The following is a 16,474-nucleotide window of genomic DNA, read 5'->3' as shown; positions in this document are numbered from 1 at the left end:
AACAACGGCAATTCGATCTGTGAGACTTTCTGCTTCTTTCTCCCACACACTGCCACTTTGCCCAAACTCTCACACACCTCAAGCCACATTCCGTGTCAAACTTTCCCCAGCACTGACCCCCGTGTCCAGCAACACATGTACACATGATCTGTTCCCCACAGACCACGACTCACAGACCACAGCTGGGATACAGGAGCTGGTGATGGGGCCCTGTCCCCAGCACCGCTCCGTCCAACGACACGCGTACCCGTGTCCTGCTCCCCACACACCAGAGCCGGGATGTGAATCCCCCAGCGTTGGTGAGGGGGCCCAGTCCCCAGCACCTCACAGCGAGCTGCAACCACCCAGCACGGGTGAGTCTGGAGCAGCTACTGCCACGAACCCACTGCTCATTTCTAATCCCACAGAGGGGCACACTCGCCCTCAGCTCCAGCAGAGCCACACCACTTTCCCTGGCTCAGCACGGCTGCCAACATACCTTCCTTCGCTTGCTCCATCTCCTGAGGAGTGATGCAGCCCACACAGCTCCACCAACTTTCCCTCCTTCACTCCCCACAGCCACTCCGCGTCCGAAGAAGGTTCCCTTTCAGAGGCCGGTCAGGAGAGAGGTGACGAGGACAGGACATTGGCCTGAGCCCACCAGGGCATCTGTCTACAACTGGCTGGGGAGGGGGAGTGAGACGCTGCATTTAAGAGAGGACGACAGGGAAGGCAGGACAGAGGCAGCAACGTCAGACGCTGCCGGAACTGGTCAGGCCGCTGGTAAACAGCAGCTGAGTGCAGGGTCGACGATGATTAGAGCTGAGTCTCGCCGTCCCAGTAAATGTCACACGTGTGGTCGACGAGCTGCCTTATCCACCTTGTCAGCCAGGCCAATGAGCTCCAGGCAGGTCCCTCCCATCTCCATTCAAAGTTATACTGTGTGGATGGCAGGGACCGAACTCTGAAACCCAGCACAGAGTGCTGCACCTCCTCCTGCATTATGACAAATCAAAGTGCCTCCCCTCCCCCCCAGACCAAAATAGCCACCAGTGGAGCTGGCCTGGAGTGTGCGGCTATGTCAACTGGCCCTCCCCCGACCCCCCCCTCCCAACGCTGGCCGTCTCCCACCCCTCCCCCCAGCCTCTCCGCACTGGGCTTTAACTCAATCATTTAATGAGCTTCTGTCACGGCCGGCAGCTGCTGACAGGCTGGGGGCACCAGCGAGGTGGGGGCACCAGCGGGGTGGGGGTGGGGGGCGGGGTGGGGGCAGCTGCTGACAGGCTGGGGGAACCGGCGGGGTGGGGGCAGGGGGGTGGAACCCTCGTACACTGAGCTCCCTCTGTTCCTCAACACATCCCAGGCCCAGGCATCGACACCTATCACCTCAGAGTTATCAGGATTAAATTCTAACAGCCAGTTACCAGCTGATCAATACCATCGTTTAGCTGAGACCAGCCTCCTCACCAGCATTAGCACCAGGAGTCCCACCACACCAGCCACTGGTCAAATCCCTCACCGTCACCAAACGTGGAGAGGGGTTGGGGGAGACAGGTGTCGGGGAAGGGGGCAGCCGAGCTCTGTCACACTCCACGTGTGTGCACGGTGGGACATCCTGGGGAGGGAAGGGGCAGCACTCACTGAGGAACCCAGTGATGGGTGAGGAGGAGAGGGGGAGAGCTGGAGGATGGGGGGGAGGGGGTAGAGGAGGGGGGGGGAGGGGGAGAGGGGGGAGAGTGGTGGGCAGGGGGTGGTCTGATGGGGATGGTGGGGGTTATCCAATGATGGGGGATGTTTCAGACATGGAGGGGCGATGAGTGAGACAGGGAGGGGGCAGGTGGGTAAGACAGAGACATTGCAGTGACGGGTGGGGGTGGGGGAGTAATTTGATGGAGGAAGGGCTTCTGGTGGAGAGGCAGAGGAGATATGAAGCGGCAGTGATGCCTCCCCAATCGAATAGCCAGCTGGGAATCAGTGCTGGGGCTCTGCAACAGTGTAGGGAGGGGGTTGCAGAGGTGTAGGGAGGAGGTGGAGGGGAGTTGGGAGGATGTGGAGGGGTGGGGTGTGGCGTAGAGGGGCAGGAGGGGGAGAAGGGCTGGGGAGCAGGAGAAGGGGGTGGGGGAGAGGGGAGGAGGGGGTGCAGGAGGTGGGAGGAGGGGTGGGGGAGGGAGGAGGAGGGTGGGAAGGAGGGGTGGGGGAAGGAGAAGAGGGGGAGGATTTGCGGGGGCGAGAAGGGGGATCCTGTGTGCGCCCTCTCTCCAGGCTCCATGCAGCCAGTCAGCTTCCTGGGGAGGGTGGAAAGTCCCCGGAACGGACGGTGATCTGTGCGTGACGCAGCCCGAGCAGTGGGAGTTGCAGTGTGAGCAGGGACACGGCCTCAACAACTGTTGCTCTCACAGCAGTGATCAAAGCAGACACGTCAACAAGGGCATTTATTCCCAGCCGTGGCCTACCAGTCTCCAGGGGCCGGCACTAAACACTTTGTTCTCACCAGACAACTATTCAATGGCAGACAGCGGAATTATATTTTAAGCTCTGTAACCTTCCGTACAACCTCTTCACCTGAACACAGACCACAGACTGAGACCCGCTGTTCCTCCATTACCCCACCCCTGACACCCCGTTTCACCCCCTCCTGACCCCATCAAAACCCACTTAAACCTCACCTGAGCCACTCACAGGATCTCCAGGTGCACAGACACACAGATATTACCCAGGTACTGAGGGAGGGTCACACTGTGGCGGGGCAGTACTGAGGGAGGGTCACACTGTGGGAGAGGTGGTACTGAGGGAGGGTCACGCTGTGGGAAAGGCAGTACTGAGGGAGGGTCACGCTGTGGGAGGGGCGGTGGGACAGAGCCACAGAACTAGGTTATCCAAAAACCCAGGGTAGAAGTAGGAGCAGCCTCAGTCCCGGAGGACGAGGCTCCGAGATGTGTGGGTCCAGGTCCCCACCGAGGGAGATGGGATCTGGCAGAATGAGGGGCTCAGTGGGAGGTTAAACTGGGCTGTGTTCCAGTGCCTGGACAAACATAAACCACTGAGTTACAAGGGTTCTATGGTCAGCAGCATTTATCAACAGAAGCAAACGTCACAGGTAAACACGCTGCTGACCCCAGCTCATTCCAAGTCCTGGCTCATGAAGGTGAGAGCGGGGAGGTTATGGGAGAGCTTTATCAAACATTGGCCACTGCAGGGTTCTCATGTCCAGTTTTGGGGGTCCCGTGTCCAGCTCTGGGGGTCCTGTGTACGGCGGGGGGAGGGGGGTGGGGGAGGGGTGGGGGGGTCCCATGTCCAGCTCAGGGGGTCCTGTGTCCAGTTCTGGGGGCATCCTGTGTACGGGGGGTGGGGGGGTCCCATGTCCAACTCTGGGGGTCCTGTGTACGGTGGGGGGGGGGTCCCGTGTCCAGCTCTGGTCACACCACAGGGGGATGGGACTGCACTGGGGAGGGTGCAGAGGGCATTCCCCAGGGCAGTGCCTGGGGTGGAGTGGTTCAAGTTATGAGGCGAGGCCGGTTAAGGTGGGTTTGTTTTCTCTGGAGTCGAGGGGGCTGAGGGGACCCTGAGAGAGGTGGACAAGCTATGAGGGACATAGATAGGGTAGAGAGTATGAAGATATCTAAAGCCAGACACAGTACATTTGAAGAAAGAATTTACAAGATTTAAAGGGGATCTGAGAAGGAACCTTTTCCCCTGGGTGGGGTGAAAAGCAGGAGGTGGAACGCACCACCCAAAGGGGTGGAGGCGGAGACTCTCACAACATTTAAGAATTATTTTGACGAGCACTTGAATCAACAAAGCAGAGAAGGCACAGACCGGTCAGTACAGACAGACGTGTGACAATTGGCATTGACATGGTTTGCTGAAGAGACTAATTCTGTACTGAGTGTGAGAGAGAGTGTGCGAGAGAGTGTGCGAGAGTGCGCGAGAGAGTGCACGAGAGAGAGCAAGAGAGTGCGAGAGTGCAAGAGAGTGAGAGAGTGCGAGAGAGAGTGTGAGAGTGCGAGAGCGCGAGAAAGCACGAGAGAGAGAGTGCGCGAGAGAGTGCGCGAGAGAGAGCAAGAGAGAGAGCACGAGAGAGAGCAAGAGAGTGCGAGAGTGCAAGAGAGTGAGAGAGTGCGAGAGAGAGTGTGAGAGTGCGAGAGCACGAGAAAGCACGAGAGAGAGAGTGCGAGAGTGTGTGAGCGAGCATGAGAGTGCGAGAGAAAGAGTGCGAGAGAGTGCGAGAGAAAGTGTGTGAGAGTGCGAGAGAGAGAGTGCGAGAGAGAGTGCGAGAGAGTGTGAGAGTGCGAGAAAGAGAGTGTGTGAGAGTGCGAGTGCAAGAGAGTGTGAGAGAGAGAGAGAGTGAAGTTCCCTCTACAGCTAACCCAGTCTCTCCCCACAACTGAAATGCTCCAGCCAGGACCAGGACACCTTCAGAATTCCCTGCCTCAGAGGCTCTGGGGACACTGAGGTGGAGAGATTTCTGGAATCCAGGGTATTGGGGAGAGTGCAGGGAATGGCAGTGAGGTGGGTCAGCTCTGCCGTGACACAGGCCGGAGCTGAGGCCACCTGCAGCTCCTTGCGTTCCGATGTAATGTCTATGGCTCACCCCCTTGGGCAGCTTCACCTGCTCCATAACCAGAGATCCCCCTCGTGCAGCAATCAAGCCCACCTCATCCTGCAGGACAGGGGAGGTGCAGGGAAATGGAAATGTGCAGCACCAATGGAAGAGCTAGCAGGCCTCAGTGGGCTGAAGGGCTCCCTCCCCTGCTTCTGACTTGCAGTGCGTGCTGCCGGACAGCAGATGGGGGTGGTGCTCCACAGCCTGGGGAGTAGTCGTGCTGGTTCAGGATCTGGGGGATCTGATGGGAATCGGAGCGATCCGTGGGGTGAGGGAAATGGCTCCTGTTACCGTGGCAGCCTCTGTCAGGGCAGGGAAGACAGGAAAACGTATTCGGCAGCGGCCCGCTGAGCCAAGGGAGAAGGGGAATCAGGCAAGGTTGGAAGTTCACCAAATGATCCCACTTCAGCAGCAGCCTGTCCCACATGGATCAGATCCCTTCTCCTGAGTGCAGGAACACCGCACCCCAACATCCATTCCACCCTGGGGTGGGAAGTCCAGAGCAGTGTACACCCCAGGCGGCTCTGTACACACAGCACAGGTACACCCCAGGCAGCTCTGTACACACAGCACAGGTACACCCCAGGCAGCTCTGTACACACAGCACAGGTACACCCCAGACAGCTCTGTATACACAGCACAGGTACACCCCAGGCAGCTCTGTACACACAGTACCGATACACCCCAGACAGCTCTGTACACACAGCACAGGTACACCCCAGACAGCTCTGTACACACAGTACTGGTACACCCCAGACAGCTCTGTACACACAGCACAGGTACACCCCAGACAGCTCTGTACACACAGCACAGGTACACCCCAGACAGCTCTGTACACACAGTACAGGTACACCCCAGGCAGCTCTGTACACACAGTACAGGTACACCCCAGGCAGCTATGTACACACAGTACAGGTACACCCCAGACAGCTCTGTACACACAGTACAGGTACACCCCAGACAGCTCTGTACACACAGCACAGGTACACCCCAGACGGCTCTGTACACACAGTACAGGTACACCCCAGACGGCTCTGTACACACAGCACAGGTACACCCCAGGCAGCTCTGTACACACAGCACAGGTACACCCCAGGCAGCTCTGTACACACAATACAGGTACACCCCAAGCAGCTCTGTACACACAATACAGGTACACCCCAGGCAGCTCTGTACACACAGCACAGGTACACCCCAGACGGCTCTGTACACACAGTACAGGTACACCCCAGACGGCTCTGTACACACAATACAGGTACACCCCAAGCAGCTCTGTACACACAATACAGGTACACCCCAGGCAGCTCTGTACACACAGCACAGGTACACCCCAGACGGCTCTGTACACACAGCACAGGTACACCCCAGGCGGCTCTGTACACACAGTACAGGTACACCTCAGGCGGCTCTGTACACAGTACCGGTACACCCCAGGCGGCTCTGTACACACAGTACAGGTACACCCCAGGCGGCTCTGTACACACAGTACAGGTACACCCCAGGCAGCTATGTACACACAGTACAGGTACACCCTGGACATTCTCTCTTCTCCCCGCTTCCATCGGGCAGAAGATACAAACATACCACCAGGCTCAAGGACAGCTTCTGTCCCGCTGTTATAGGACTCCTGAACGGTCCTCTTGTCAGATAAAGATGGATCTTGACCTCACAATCTACCTCGTTATGACCTCGCACCTTATTATCTGCCTGCACTGCACTCTCTCTGTAGCTGTTGCACTTTATTCTGCATCCTTATTTTCTCCCCCGTACCCCCTCAATGTACTGATGTGGTGAGATGATCCTCTGGGTGACATGCAGGCTGAGTTTGTCACTGTAGCTCGGTACACGTGGCAACAATAACCCAGCGACCTGTGAATAAACCGCGGCTCCCCCACCGCTACAGACCGCCTCGGAGAGCCCCCTGCACATCATATCACACACCCCAAGCAGACCCCAGCCCCGGCAAGGTCCCCACACACCGCACCTACCGTCCAGGGACAGCCAGTCTAGCTGGGAGCTGGGCAGCGCCGTGGTGTTCCGGGCTCTGTACTCAAACAGCACCGAGTCTGAGATGAGGGGGGGCGTCTCCCGAGCCACGTGCAGCCGCACCAGGCCTGCCTCATGGGCTGCAGACACAACAAGCACACTGGTTAGACCACATGGTGGGGGGAGTGGGGGAGGGGGGGCGGGGGGAGCAGGATGGGGGGAGCAGGGCGGGAGAGGGGAGCGGGACGGGGGGAGTGGGGTCGGGACAGGGAGAGGACGAGTGTCCTCACCACACATCCTGGAACATAGCACAGGTACACCCCAGGCAGCTCTGTACACACAGCACAGGTACACCCCAGGCGGGTGGGGTCAGGAACGGGGGGGGGGGGGGGGGGGGGGGGGAGAGAGAGGTCACAACCTGAGGATGGTGGGGGGGGGGAGGTGTCACGTACCTGGGGATGAGGGGGTCACGTATCTGGGGACGAGGGGGGGGTCACATACCCAGGGAAGGGGGTCACGTACCTGGGCAGTAGCAACGTAGGACCCCAGACTGAATTAGTGCAGCCGGCACGGAGACCTGGTCGAAGACGCAGGAGAACCCGTCGGTGCCATCGCCCCATGGACCCGTGATCAGTACCTTCACCCCCCCCTGCGACAGGAGGGAGAGTCAGACACGGCACACACCCCTGAGCCCCCCACACACCCCCAGTACCCCCCACACACCCCCAGAACACCTCCACACACCCCCAGAACCCCCCCACACCCCCCAATCCCCCCATACAGCCTCCAAACCCCCCACAAACCCCCTCACACAGCCCCTGAACCCTCCACACTCCCCGCACCCTCACACACAGCCCCCAAACCCCCCCACACTCCCCGCACCCCCACACACAGCCCCCGACCCCCCCACACTCCCCGAACCCGACACAGCCCCTGAATCCCCCCCACCCAATCCCCACATACAGCTCCTAAACCCCCCACACTCCCCACAAACCCCCTCACACAGCCCTGAAATCCCCACACTCCCCACACCCCCCTCACACACTGCTCCTCACCCCAGGACAGAGAGGGAACACTGCACTATTCCACACACAATCCACTGCTCCAACCCCAGCCGCACCCCCCCCCCCCACACCCCACTGGCTCAGAATTGAAGAGGAGGAGGCCATTCAGCCCATTGCCTGTGCCAGCCCTCTGAACGAGCTCTTCCTCCCGGCTCCCTCCGGACTGGCTGTGGTTCCCTGTCGACAACACCACCTCTGTCTGCCCCGCGGCAGCTCGCTCTGGGACAGAGCCCAGACCAGCCATGTCCACAACTGCCTGTCGGACAATGGGAGCTTCAGGCAAAGACAGTGAGGTGGGGGAGGGGAGATGAGGAGGGGGAGACGAGAGGAGGGGACGGGAGGGGACAGAGGGGGGAGGGGACGGGAGGGGACAGAAGGGGGAGGGGACGGGAGGGGACAGAGGGGGGAGGGGACGGGAGGGGCCTGGGAAGGCAGGAGTTGGTGCCCTCACTGGGCCAATGGAATTCCCTGCGGACAGGGCACCTTACCTCAGGATAGGACCAGTCCGGGGAGAAATCGGTGATGGTCACAGTGGGGCCACACTCCGGGGTGCTGCTGGGGGTGATCCTGGTCAGGTCTGCTGGAGCTGCTGGTAGCTCGAGGAAGGGCACGGTGCTGTCTGCTCCCGCTGGCTGCTGGGAGGCCTGATGCTGCTGCTGGGGACTGTAGCCAATCAGCGGGGCGACGGCCTGCTCCGGTGATTTGGCCGCACGGACGTTGGCAAACTGACCGTAAGCCCGGCCCCCATCTCCACCACTGTCCGCCATGAAGTCTGGGATCAGGTCGGGGAACTGGCTGTCGAAGGAGATATCGAAGTGGTCGATGGCCAGCTCGATGTTGGTGGGAGGCTGGTGAGAAGGGGGCAGCTCACTCTGGATGATGGAGTACAGCTCGTTCACGTTCCCACACGGCAGCTCCACGTCTCCCCCCAACCTCCGGCCCACCCCGTAATCCGCCTCCAACTTCACCGGCCTCTCCACCGCTGCCCCCTTCTGCAGACCAGACCCGTCCGCGTCGCCGGTCAGCTGCGAGGTGTCCATGGGGGTCTCGCCCTCAGGGACCGCTGTCCGCAGACCCCCGGCCCGGCCCAGCTCGTCCTTCGCCCTCCCGTCGCAGGGCTCCTGCGGGAACTGGCCGACGGCCTCAGTCTTCAGGGTCTCCGGGGGGGCATGGTGCGTCTCTGACCCACTGCCGCTGCCTTTATCGTCCTCGATGAAGAATGGGTTGTGCACTCGGGGCAGGGCACTCCCCGCTGGGGAGGGGTGGGGGAAGATGCCAGGGTAAGATTTCGGGGAGGCAGTGTTGGTGTAATCCATGTTGTCGAGCGCAGTGACTGAGCCAAGGGCAGGAGATTCCAGGGCAGGACACGGAGCGGCCGGCACCAGACCAGGCGCAGGTGGGAAGCCGGAGACGGCAGCGGCGGGCGGGATCCTAAAGTCGGGTCGTCCGGACTCGGTCTCTGACCTCTCGCTCTCCAGTCCGGCCTCGCTCTTCAGTCTTCCATCCAGATACAGGGAGTCGGCCAGACCAAGGGCGGGGAAGGCCGCGGGGACGCCACTGGACTCCTTGGTGCCCCCTCCTCCCCCATAGGTTTGACCCTGCTTCGGGCTGTTGAGGAAGGAGTCGGGGTCGAAGGTCACACTGGGCTCGGACGTGTCCATGTGGGTCTCCGACAGCACGAGGCTGCTCTCGGAGCTGGGCACCAGGGCCAAGCCCAGGGCGCTTGGCGCTTGCGCCAGCTCGTGTCCGCCCAGTGCCGCAGCCTGGCTGCTGACCGTCAGCTGCTGACTGGGGGTCAGTCCCGACCCAGCCAAGGACACCGGCTTGTCCCCAACGCCCGTCATCAGGATAACAGCGTTCCGGGGAATGCTGCAGGTTACTGTGGCAACGCTGAGATTTGGCACGCTGGTAACACAGGCGATGGAGGCGAGTTCCCGGTCGCCGTAGCAACCATTGGTGTGCGTTCCCGGGGAGCGGTTAACAGGATCCGCGCGGTCCAGGGGGCCGGAGGAGGAGACCTCGCTGCTCCCGTTAACCCGAGGCACAGAGGTGGGCAGCTTCACCAGCTTCTTGTCCTGAAGACTCACTTTACCCTCGCCCGCGACGTCCTTGCTGTCGGTGACCGAGAGGTTTTGCACTTCAGTTAAGGCAGAGCAGGGAGTCAGACCAAGGTCCACTTTCGGTGAGATTATTCTGTGCTTGGTGCTGTTACATTTGTGGGGAAGATTCCCAGGGCTTCCTGCACAACACAGACAGTCGGGAACAACAACACGGATACACCCCGACTCCCACAATATCGTCGCGGAGAATGTGTCGGCACAGGGAATGTCCACAATTCCAGCCAACGTACAGGAAGGCCATTCGACCCATTGGTCAATGCAGGCTCATAGAACAATCCCATTCCTTACCCACCACCCCCGCCCCCCCCCCCCCCCCCCCCCCCACCCGTGGAAGGTCAAGAGCCGAGGCATCTGAGGCAAGCTGGTAACAGTGAGGGTGGAGTATGCTGTTGTGACCAGCTGTGCACCACAGGGACCGGGGCTGGGACGCTGTCTGTCAGACACATTCATCATTCAGATGTTGAAGCAGCAGGTGTGATCAGTGCGTTTGCAGATGATGTTTAACTGCAAATTTACAGATGCAGTTAACCTGGGGAAGGTTTAAATCAGCTTCGCAGGGGGATGGGAACCAGAACAACAGGTCAGGAAGTGAGGGAACGGGCAGGAGGGCTGACATCAGGGAGTGTCGTATTAGACAGATTCCTGATAACATGTGATGGGGCGAATGGTTTGAAGTGTTTGTACTTTAATGCTCGAGTATTATGGGCAAAAGTGACGAACTTAGAGCATGGATCAGTACCGGGAACTGTGATGTTGTGGCCATTACAGAGACTTGGTTGAGGGAGGGACAGGAGTGGGTGATCGAGGTACCAGGGTTTCGAAGTTTTAGAAAGAACAGAGAAGGGGTGAAAGAGGGGGAGGAGTTGCAATGCTAATTAGAGATAATATATCAGCTGTGCTCCACGGAAACATAATGGAGGCTCGGACACAGTCTATATGGGTAGAACTCAGGAATGGGAAGGGTGCAATCACTCTCTTGGTGATGTACTTTAGACCTCTTAATAGCCACCAGGACATTGAGGAATGGATATACAAACAGATCAGGGAAGTGTGTAAAAATTACAGGGTTGTGGTCATGGGAGACTTCAACTTCCCTGATATAAATTGAGACCTTTGAAGTGCAAGGGGGTTAGATGGGGCAGGATTTGTTAGGTGTATCCAGGAGGGGTTCTTAAATCAATATGTTGACAGGCCAACAAGGGGAGAGGCTATTCTGGACCTGGTGTTGGGTAATGAGCCTGGCCAGGTGACTCACCTATCAGTGGGTCAGCAATTGGGGAACAGTGACCACAACTCATTAACTCTCAGGATACTTAGCTATAGATAAGGATAGGTATGGAGTTAGTGAGAGGGTTTTATATTGGAGCAGGGCTAATTATGAAGGCATAAGGCAGGAACTAGGTAGAGTAAACTGGGAAAACCTTTTTGCCAGCAAGTCCATGTTGAACATGTGGAAAGTGTTTAGGGATCAAATACATAGGGTACAGGATAGGTATGTCCCGATTAGAAGGAAGGACATGAATGGGAAAATAAGGGAACCTTGGATGTCCAGAGAAGTGATGAACTTGATCAAGAAGAAAAAGGACAAGCATGTAGAGCTTCGGAAGTTAGGATCAGACCGAGCACATGAGGACTATAGGGAAGCTAGAAATGAACTCAAGAAAGGAATTAGGAAAGCCAGGAGGCGTATGAAAAGTCCTTAGCAAGTAGGATTAAGGAGAATCCAAAGGCATTCTATACCTACGTCAGGAATAAAAGGATAACGAGGGAAAGGGTAGGACCACAAGGATAAAGAAGGGAATCTGTGTTTGGATGTAGAGGATGTGGGTGAGGTTCTGAATGAGTATTTCTCTTCAGTAAATACAGGCTCACTTAAGTTTTAAGTATAAATTGGATAGATACATGGATGGGAGAGGTCTGGAGGGTTACGGACTGGGTGCGGATCAATGGGACTAGCAGAATAAAGTTTCGGCACAGACTAGAAGGGCCGAATGGCCTGTTTTCTGTGCTGCAGTGTTCTATGGTTCTACTTACCCAGGAAAGGGACATGCAGGACACAGAAATTGGAACTGAGGGCGGAAACATGTTAGGGCATTTAGAGGTCAGGGAGGAGGTAGTGTTAGGTCTCCTAAACAGTATTAAGGTGGCTAAGTCCCCAGGGCCTGATGGGATATACCCCGGATTACTGAGGGAGGCGAGAGAGGAAATTGCTGGGGCCTTGACCAGTATCTTTGTGTCCTCTTTGACCACAGGTGAGGTCCCGGATGACTGGCGAGTGGCTGATGTTGTTCCTCTATTTAGGAAAGGAACAAGGGAACATCCGGGGAACTATAGACTGGTGAGTCTCACATCAGTTGTAGGGAAATTGCTGGAGAAAATTCTTAGAGATAGGATATACGAACATCTGGAATCCAATGGCTTGATTAGGGAAAGCCAGCATAGCTTTGTGTGGGGCAAGTCGTGTCTCACTAACCTGGTTGAGTTTCTTGACAGGGTGACGAGAGAAGGTCGAGCTGTGGATGTCATCTATATGGACTTCAGTAAGGCATTTGACCAGGTCCCACATAATCGGTTAATCAAGGAAGTTCGGATGCATGGGGTCAGAGGAGAACTGGCTGTGTGGATCCAGAACTGGCTTGCCCATAGAAGACACAGGCCTCCAGCCCGAATAAGTCCCTTCAACCTCTGTGGTGGTTGAAGGGACTTATTCCGGCTGGAGGCCTGTGAGTAGTGGTGTTCCACAGGGATCTGTGCTGGGACCTCTGCCGTTTGTGATGTACATAAACGACCTGGATGAGTATGTTGATGGATGGGTTAGTAAGTCTGCAGACGATACCAAGATTGGTGTAGTTGTGAATAGTGTAGAAGACCAGTGACGGATACAGCGTGATATAGATCAGCTGCAGATGTGGGCAGAGAAATGGCAGATGGAGTTTAACCCGGATAAATGTGAGGTGTTGCACATGGTGGGACTAATGTCAAGAGGCAGTACACTCTTCAGGGCAAGACCCTTAACAGTGTTGAAGAGCAGAGATACCTTGGGGTGCAAGTCCATGGCTCATTGAAAGTGGCTACACAGGTAGACAGGGTGGTAAAGAAGGCTTACGGAATGCTTGCTTTCATTAACTGAGGTATTGAGTACAGGAGTCAGGAAGTTATGATGCATCTCTATAGAACTCTGGTTAGGCCGCATTTAGAGTATTGCATGCAATTCCAGTCACCTCACTACAGGAAGGATGTTGAGGCTTTAGAGAGGGTGCAGAGGAGGTTTACTAGGATGCTGCCTGGATTAGAGGGCATGTGCTATCAGGAGAGGCTGGACAAACTTGGGCTCTTTTCTCGGCAGTGGCTGAGGGGTAATCTGTTGGAAGTGTATAAAATTATGAGGGGCATAGATAGGATGTACAAGCAATATCTTTTCCCATTATTGAGCGATCCAATACCAGAGGGCACGCATTTAAGGTGAGAGGGGGCTGGTTCAGAACAGACATGAGGGGTACTTTTTTTTTACTGAGAGAGTGGTGGATGCCTGGAATGCATTGCCTGATAGAGTGGTGGAGGCAAACTCATTGGGGGCTTTTAAGAGGGGCTTGGATGGGCACATGAATGTAAGGAAAATAGAGGGATATGGGCATTCTGTAGGTAGGAGGGAACAGCTATGTCGGCACAACATTGTGGGCCGAAGGGCCTGTTCTATGTTCTATGACATGAAAATTGTTGGTGTTGTGGACAGTGAGGAGGGAGGTCTCAGGCTACAAATTATATCGGTCAGCTGGTAAGTGTGGCAGGACAATGGAAGAGGGAATGGAATCCTGATGTGTGAGGTGGTCAGATAGGGGAAGGACGTACACAATGAACAGAAGGCCATCAGGAGTGTTGAAGAACAGGGGACCTTTGTGTACAAGTCCAAAGCTGACACCACAGCTGGATAGGTTGGTGAAGAAGCAAACAAGATGCTTCACTTCATTAGGCAGGCATAGAATATAAGAGCAGGGAGGTTATGGTACAACTTTATGAAGTTGGGTCACAGGTGGACTACTGTGTACAGTTCTGGTCACCGCACTGTGCGAGGGAGGTGATCACACTGGAGAGGGTGCTGAGGGAATTCCAGACGTTGCCTGGGATGGAGCAGTTCAGTTTTGAGGAGCAACTGGATGGGCTGGCTTTGCTTTCTTTGGAGGGGGGGACCTGACAGAGGTGTGCAACATTATGAGGGGTAGAGATAGGGTAGACAGTGAGAAAACGATCCTCAGGGCAGAGGGGTATAAAGCCACAGGGCATGGGTTTAGGGTGAGGTTCAGATGGGATCTGAGGAGGTAATTTTTTGCCCAGAAGGGGATTGGAATCAGGAATGCACTGCCCAAGGGGATGGTGGAGGCAGAGACTCTTACAACATCAAAGCATGAACGGCCAAGGTATGTGGACCAAGCGCTGGGGAATGGGATCAGTGTAGATGGTACTGGATGGTCAGCATCAACACTGTAGGCCGAAGGGCCTGCTTCTGTGCTGGATGACTCTACCACACTTCTTTTTCCTGTAAACTATTCTCCCCACATTCGCACCAACTCCCCCCAGATTCTACCCCTCACCCATACATGGGGGACAATCTACAGAAGCCAATCAACCCACCAACCTGCACGTCGATGGGGGAAAACCGGAGCACCCGGGGGAAACCCACGCGGTCACAGGAAGAACATGCAAACCGAACACGGACAGCGCTGGATGTTGGGATCGAACCCACTGTGCCACTGAATACATCTCAGGTCCCGTGGGAACAACTGGGGGTGGTGGGGACAGAAATTCTCTTCCTATCTCGTCTGTGGCTGACTGTGGCAATGCCAGCCATTGTAACAGGACGAGCTTCCACTGCCTGTGCTGTAGGTCGGCATGTTCAACTTACCAAGGCCACTGTTGCAGAGGCACGTGTGAGTGCGGGGCTGTGGCTTGGACTGGTGGCTCTCCAGTACCTGATGGACCAGCTGTTCGACCGAGAATTCTGTGCCCCCATTGCCGTTGCTACACGTCCACTTAATGCAATGGACTGAAATGGAGAGAGAGACAGACAGTAAATGCCCCCACGTTACCAGACCAGGGGCGAGCTGGCTCGTTGAACCAGTTCTCTGAGGGAACTCCACAGCCTGGGAATGAATCCTCTTCAGACACACCTCCAATGGACGGTTACCGAGGAGCCTGGCTTGTCCCTCGTTTGTTCCACAGGTTTGTCCCTCACACCCAGGGCCTGAGACATTCCCTCCAATGGTGGTGGTTTTAGATCAGTCCCTCCCGTCTCCCCTCCCAAATCCATTCAATCCATGCCGAGCCTGTGTGTGACCTTCTGACCAATCCCAGCTTCCCATTCCCTTGCTCCCTGAGAAATCCCTGGACCCTCCCCAGCCCTGAGTGTGGGCTGTGGAGCTGGGGCCTCACTGACTAACATCTGGAATGCTCCAGATGTTTGGATCCACCCTCGCACTCCAGGTGCAGCATGGGGCTTCCACTCTCAGCAGCTGCACTGGTGACCGAGTGTTAACCACATAGCCTCGCTCTGTGCACCCACAGCAAGGCTCTCCCCCACCCTCCCTGCTGCACCCTGCTCTTCCTCCCCCTCCCTCCCATCTGTCATCACTGGTACCTCAACTCACACTGAGAGTGACAGACTATTCAACTTAGGAGAGCCTCACAGTCAGTTCCAGCTCAGGTCTTGGTTCCGGCAGGTTAGTCTGCACACTGTCCCAAAGCGGAGTGTGACTGATTCTACCCAGTGCCCACTATCTCCTCACCAGCCACAGACAGGGTCTGCACTGCCCCCCACATACCCCATATTGGTGGAGCAGGCTCGATGGCCAAACAGACTAGTTCTGCTCCAATGTCTCATGGACGGGGCTACACCCTTTACACTCACGACTGTGTGGCCAGATTCTGCATCTACAAGTTTGCAGATGATACCACTGTTGTATGCCGTATCTCAAACAGCAATGAGTACAGGAAGGAGATAGAGAGCTTAGTGGAATGGTGTCATGACAACAACCTTTGCCTCAACGTTAGCAAAATAAAAGAGCTGGTCATTGACTTCAGGAAAGGGGGCAGTGTACATGCACCTGTCTACATCAATCGTGCTGAGGTCGAGAGCTTCAAGTTTCTAGGTGTGAACATCACCAATAGCCTGACCTGGTCAAATCACGTAGATGCCATGGCCAAGAAAGCTCACCAGCGCCTCTACTTCCTCAGGAAGCTAAAGAAATTGGTTTGTCCCCTTTGACTCTCACCAACTTTGGTGCATAGAAAGCATCCTATCTGGACGTATCACGGCTTGGTACGGCAACTGCTCTGCCCAGGACCACAAGAAGCTGCAGAGAGTTGTGGACACAGCCCAACGCATCACGGACACCAGCCTCCCCTCCTTGGACTCTGTCTTTACCTCTCATTGTCTTGGTGAAGCAGCCAGCATAATCAAAGACCCCATCCACCCAGGACATTCTCTCTTCTCTCCTCTTCCATCGGGTAGAAGCTACAGGAGCCTGAGGGCACGTACCACCAGACTTAAGGACAGCTTCTACCCCACTGTGATAAGACTATTGAATGGTTCCCTTATACAATGAGATGGACTATGACCTCACGATCTACCTTGTTGTGACCTTGCACCTTACTGCACTGCACTTTCTCTGTAGCTGTGACACTTTACTCTGTACTGTTACTGTTTTTACCTGTACTACATCAATGCA

General features: G+C 56.2%; 1 protein-coding gene across 1 annotated transcript in view; it reads right to left on the bottom strand.

The window, feature by feature from the left end:
- The window catches only part of LOC127586655 (calmodulin-binding transcription activator 2-like), a 59,529-nt gene that overhangs the window by 23,721 nt on the left and 19,334 nt on the right, over positions 1 to 16,474 (bottom strand). The window contains 4 exon segments of the mRNA XM_052044770.1: positions 6,571 to 6,708; positions 7,091 to 7,217; positions 8,121 to 9,871; positions 14,653 to 14,793. Coding sequence (XP_051900730.1) covers positions 6,571 to 6,708; positions 7,091 to 7,217; positions 8,121 to 9,871; positions 14,653 to 14,793 — 2,157 coding nt within the window.

The sequence above is a fragment of the Pristis pectinata genome, chromosome 37 (assembly GCF_009764475.1).
Source record: "Pristis pectinata isolate sPriPec2 chromosome 37, sPriPec2.1.pri, whole genome shotgun sequence".
Classification (NCBI taxonomy): domain Eukaryota; kingdom Metazoa; phylum Chordata; class Chondrichthyes; order Rhinopristiformes; family Pristidae; genus Pristis; species Pristis pectinata.
This window is presented reverse-complemented; position numbering and strand designations above follow the sequence as displayed.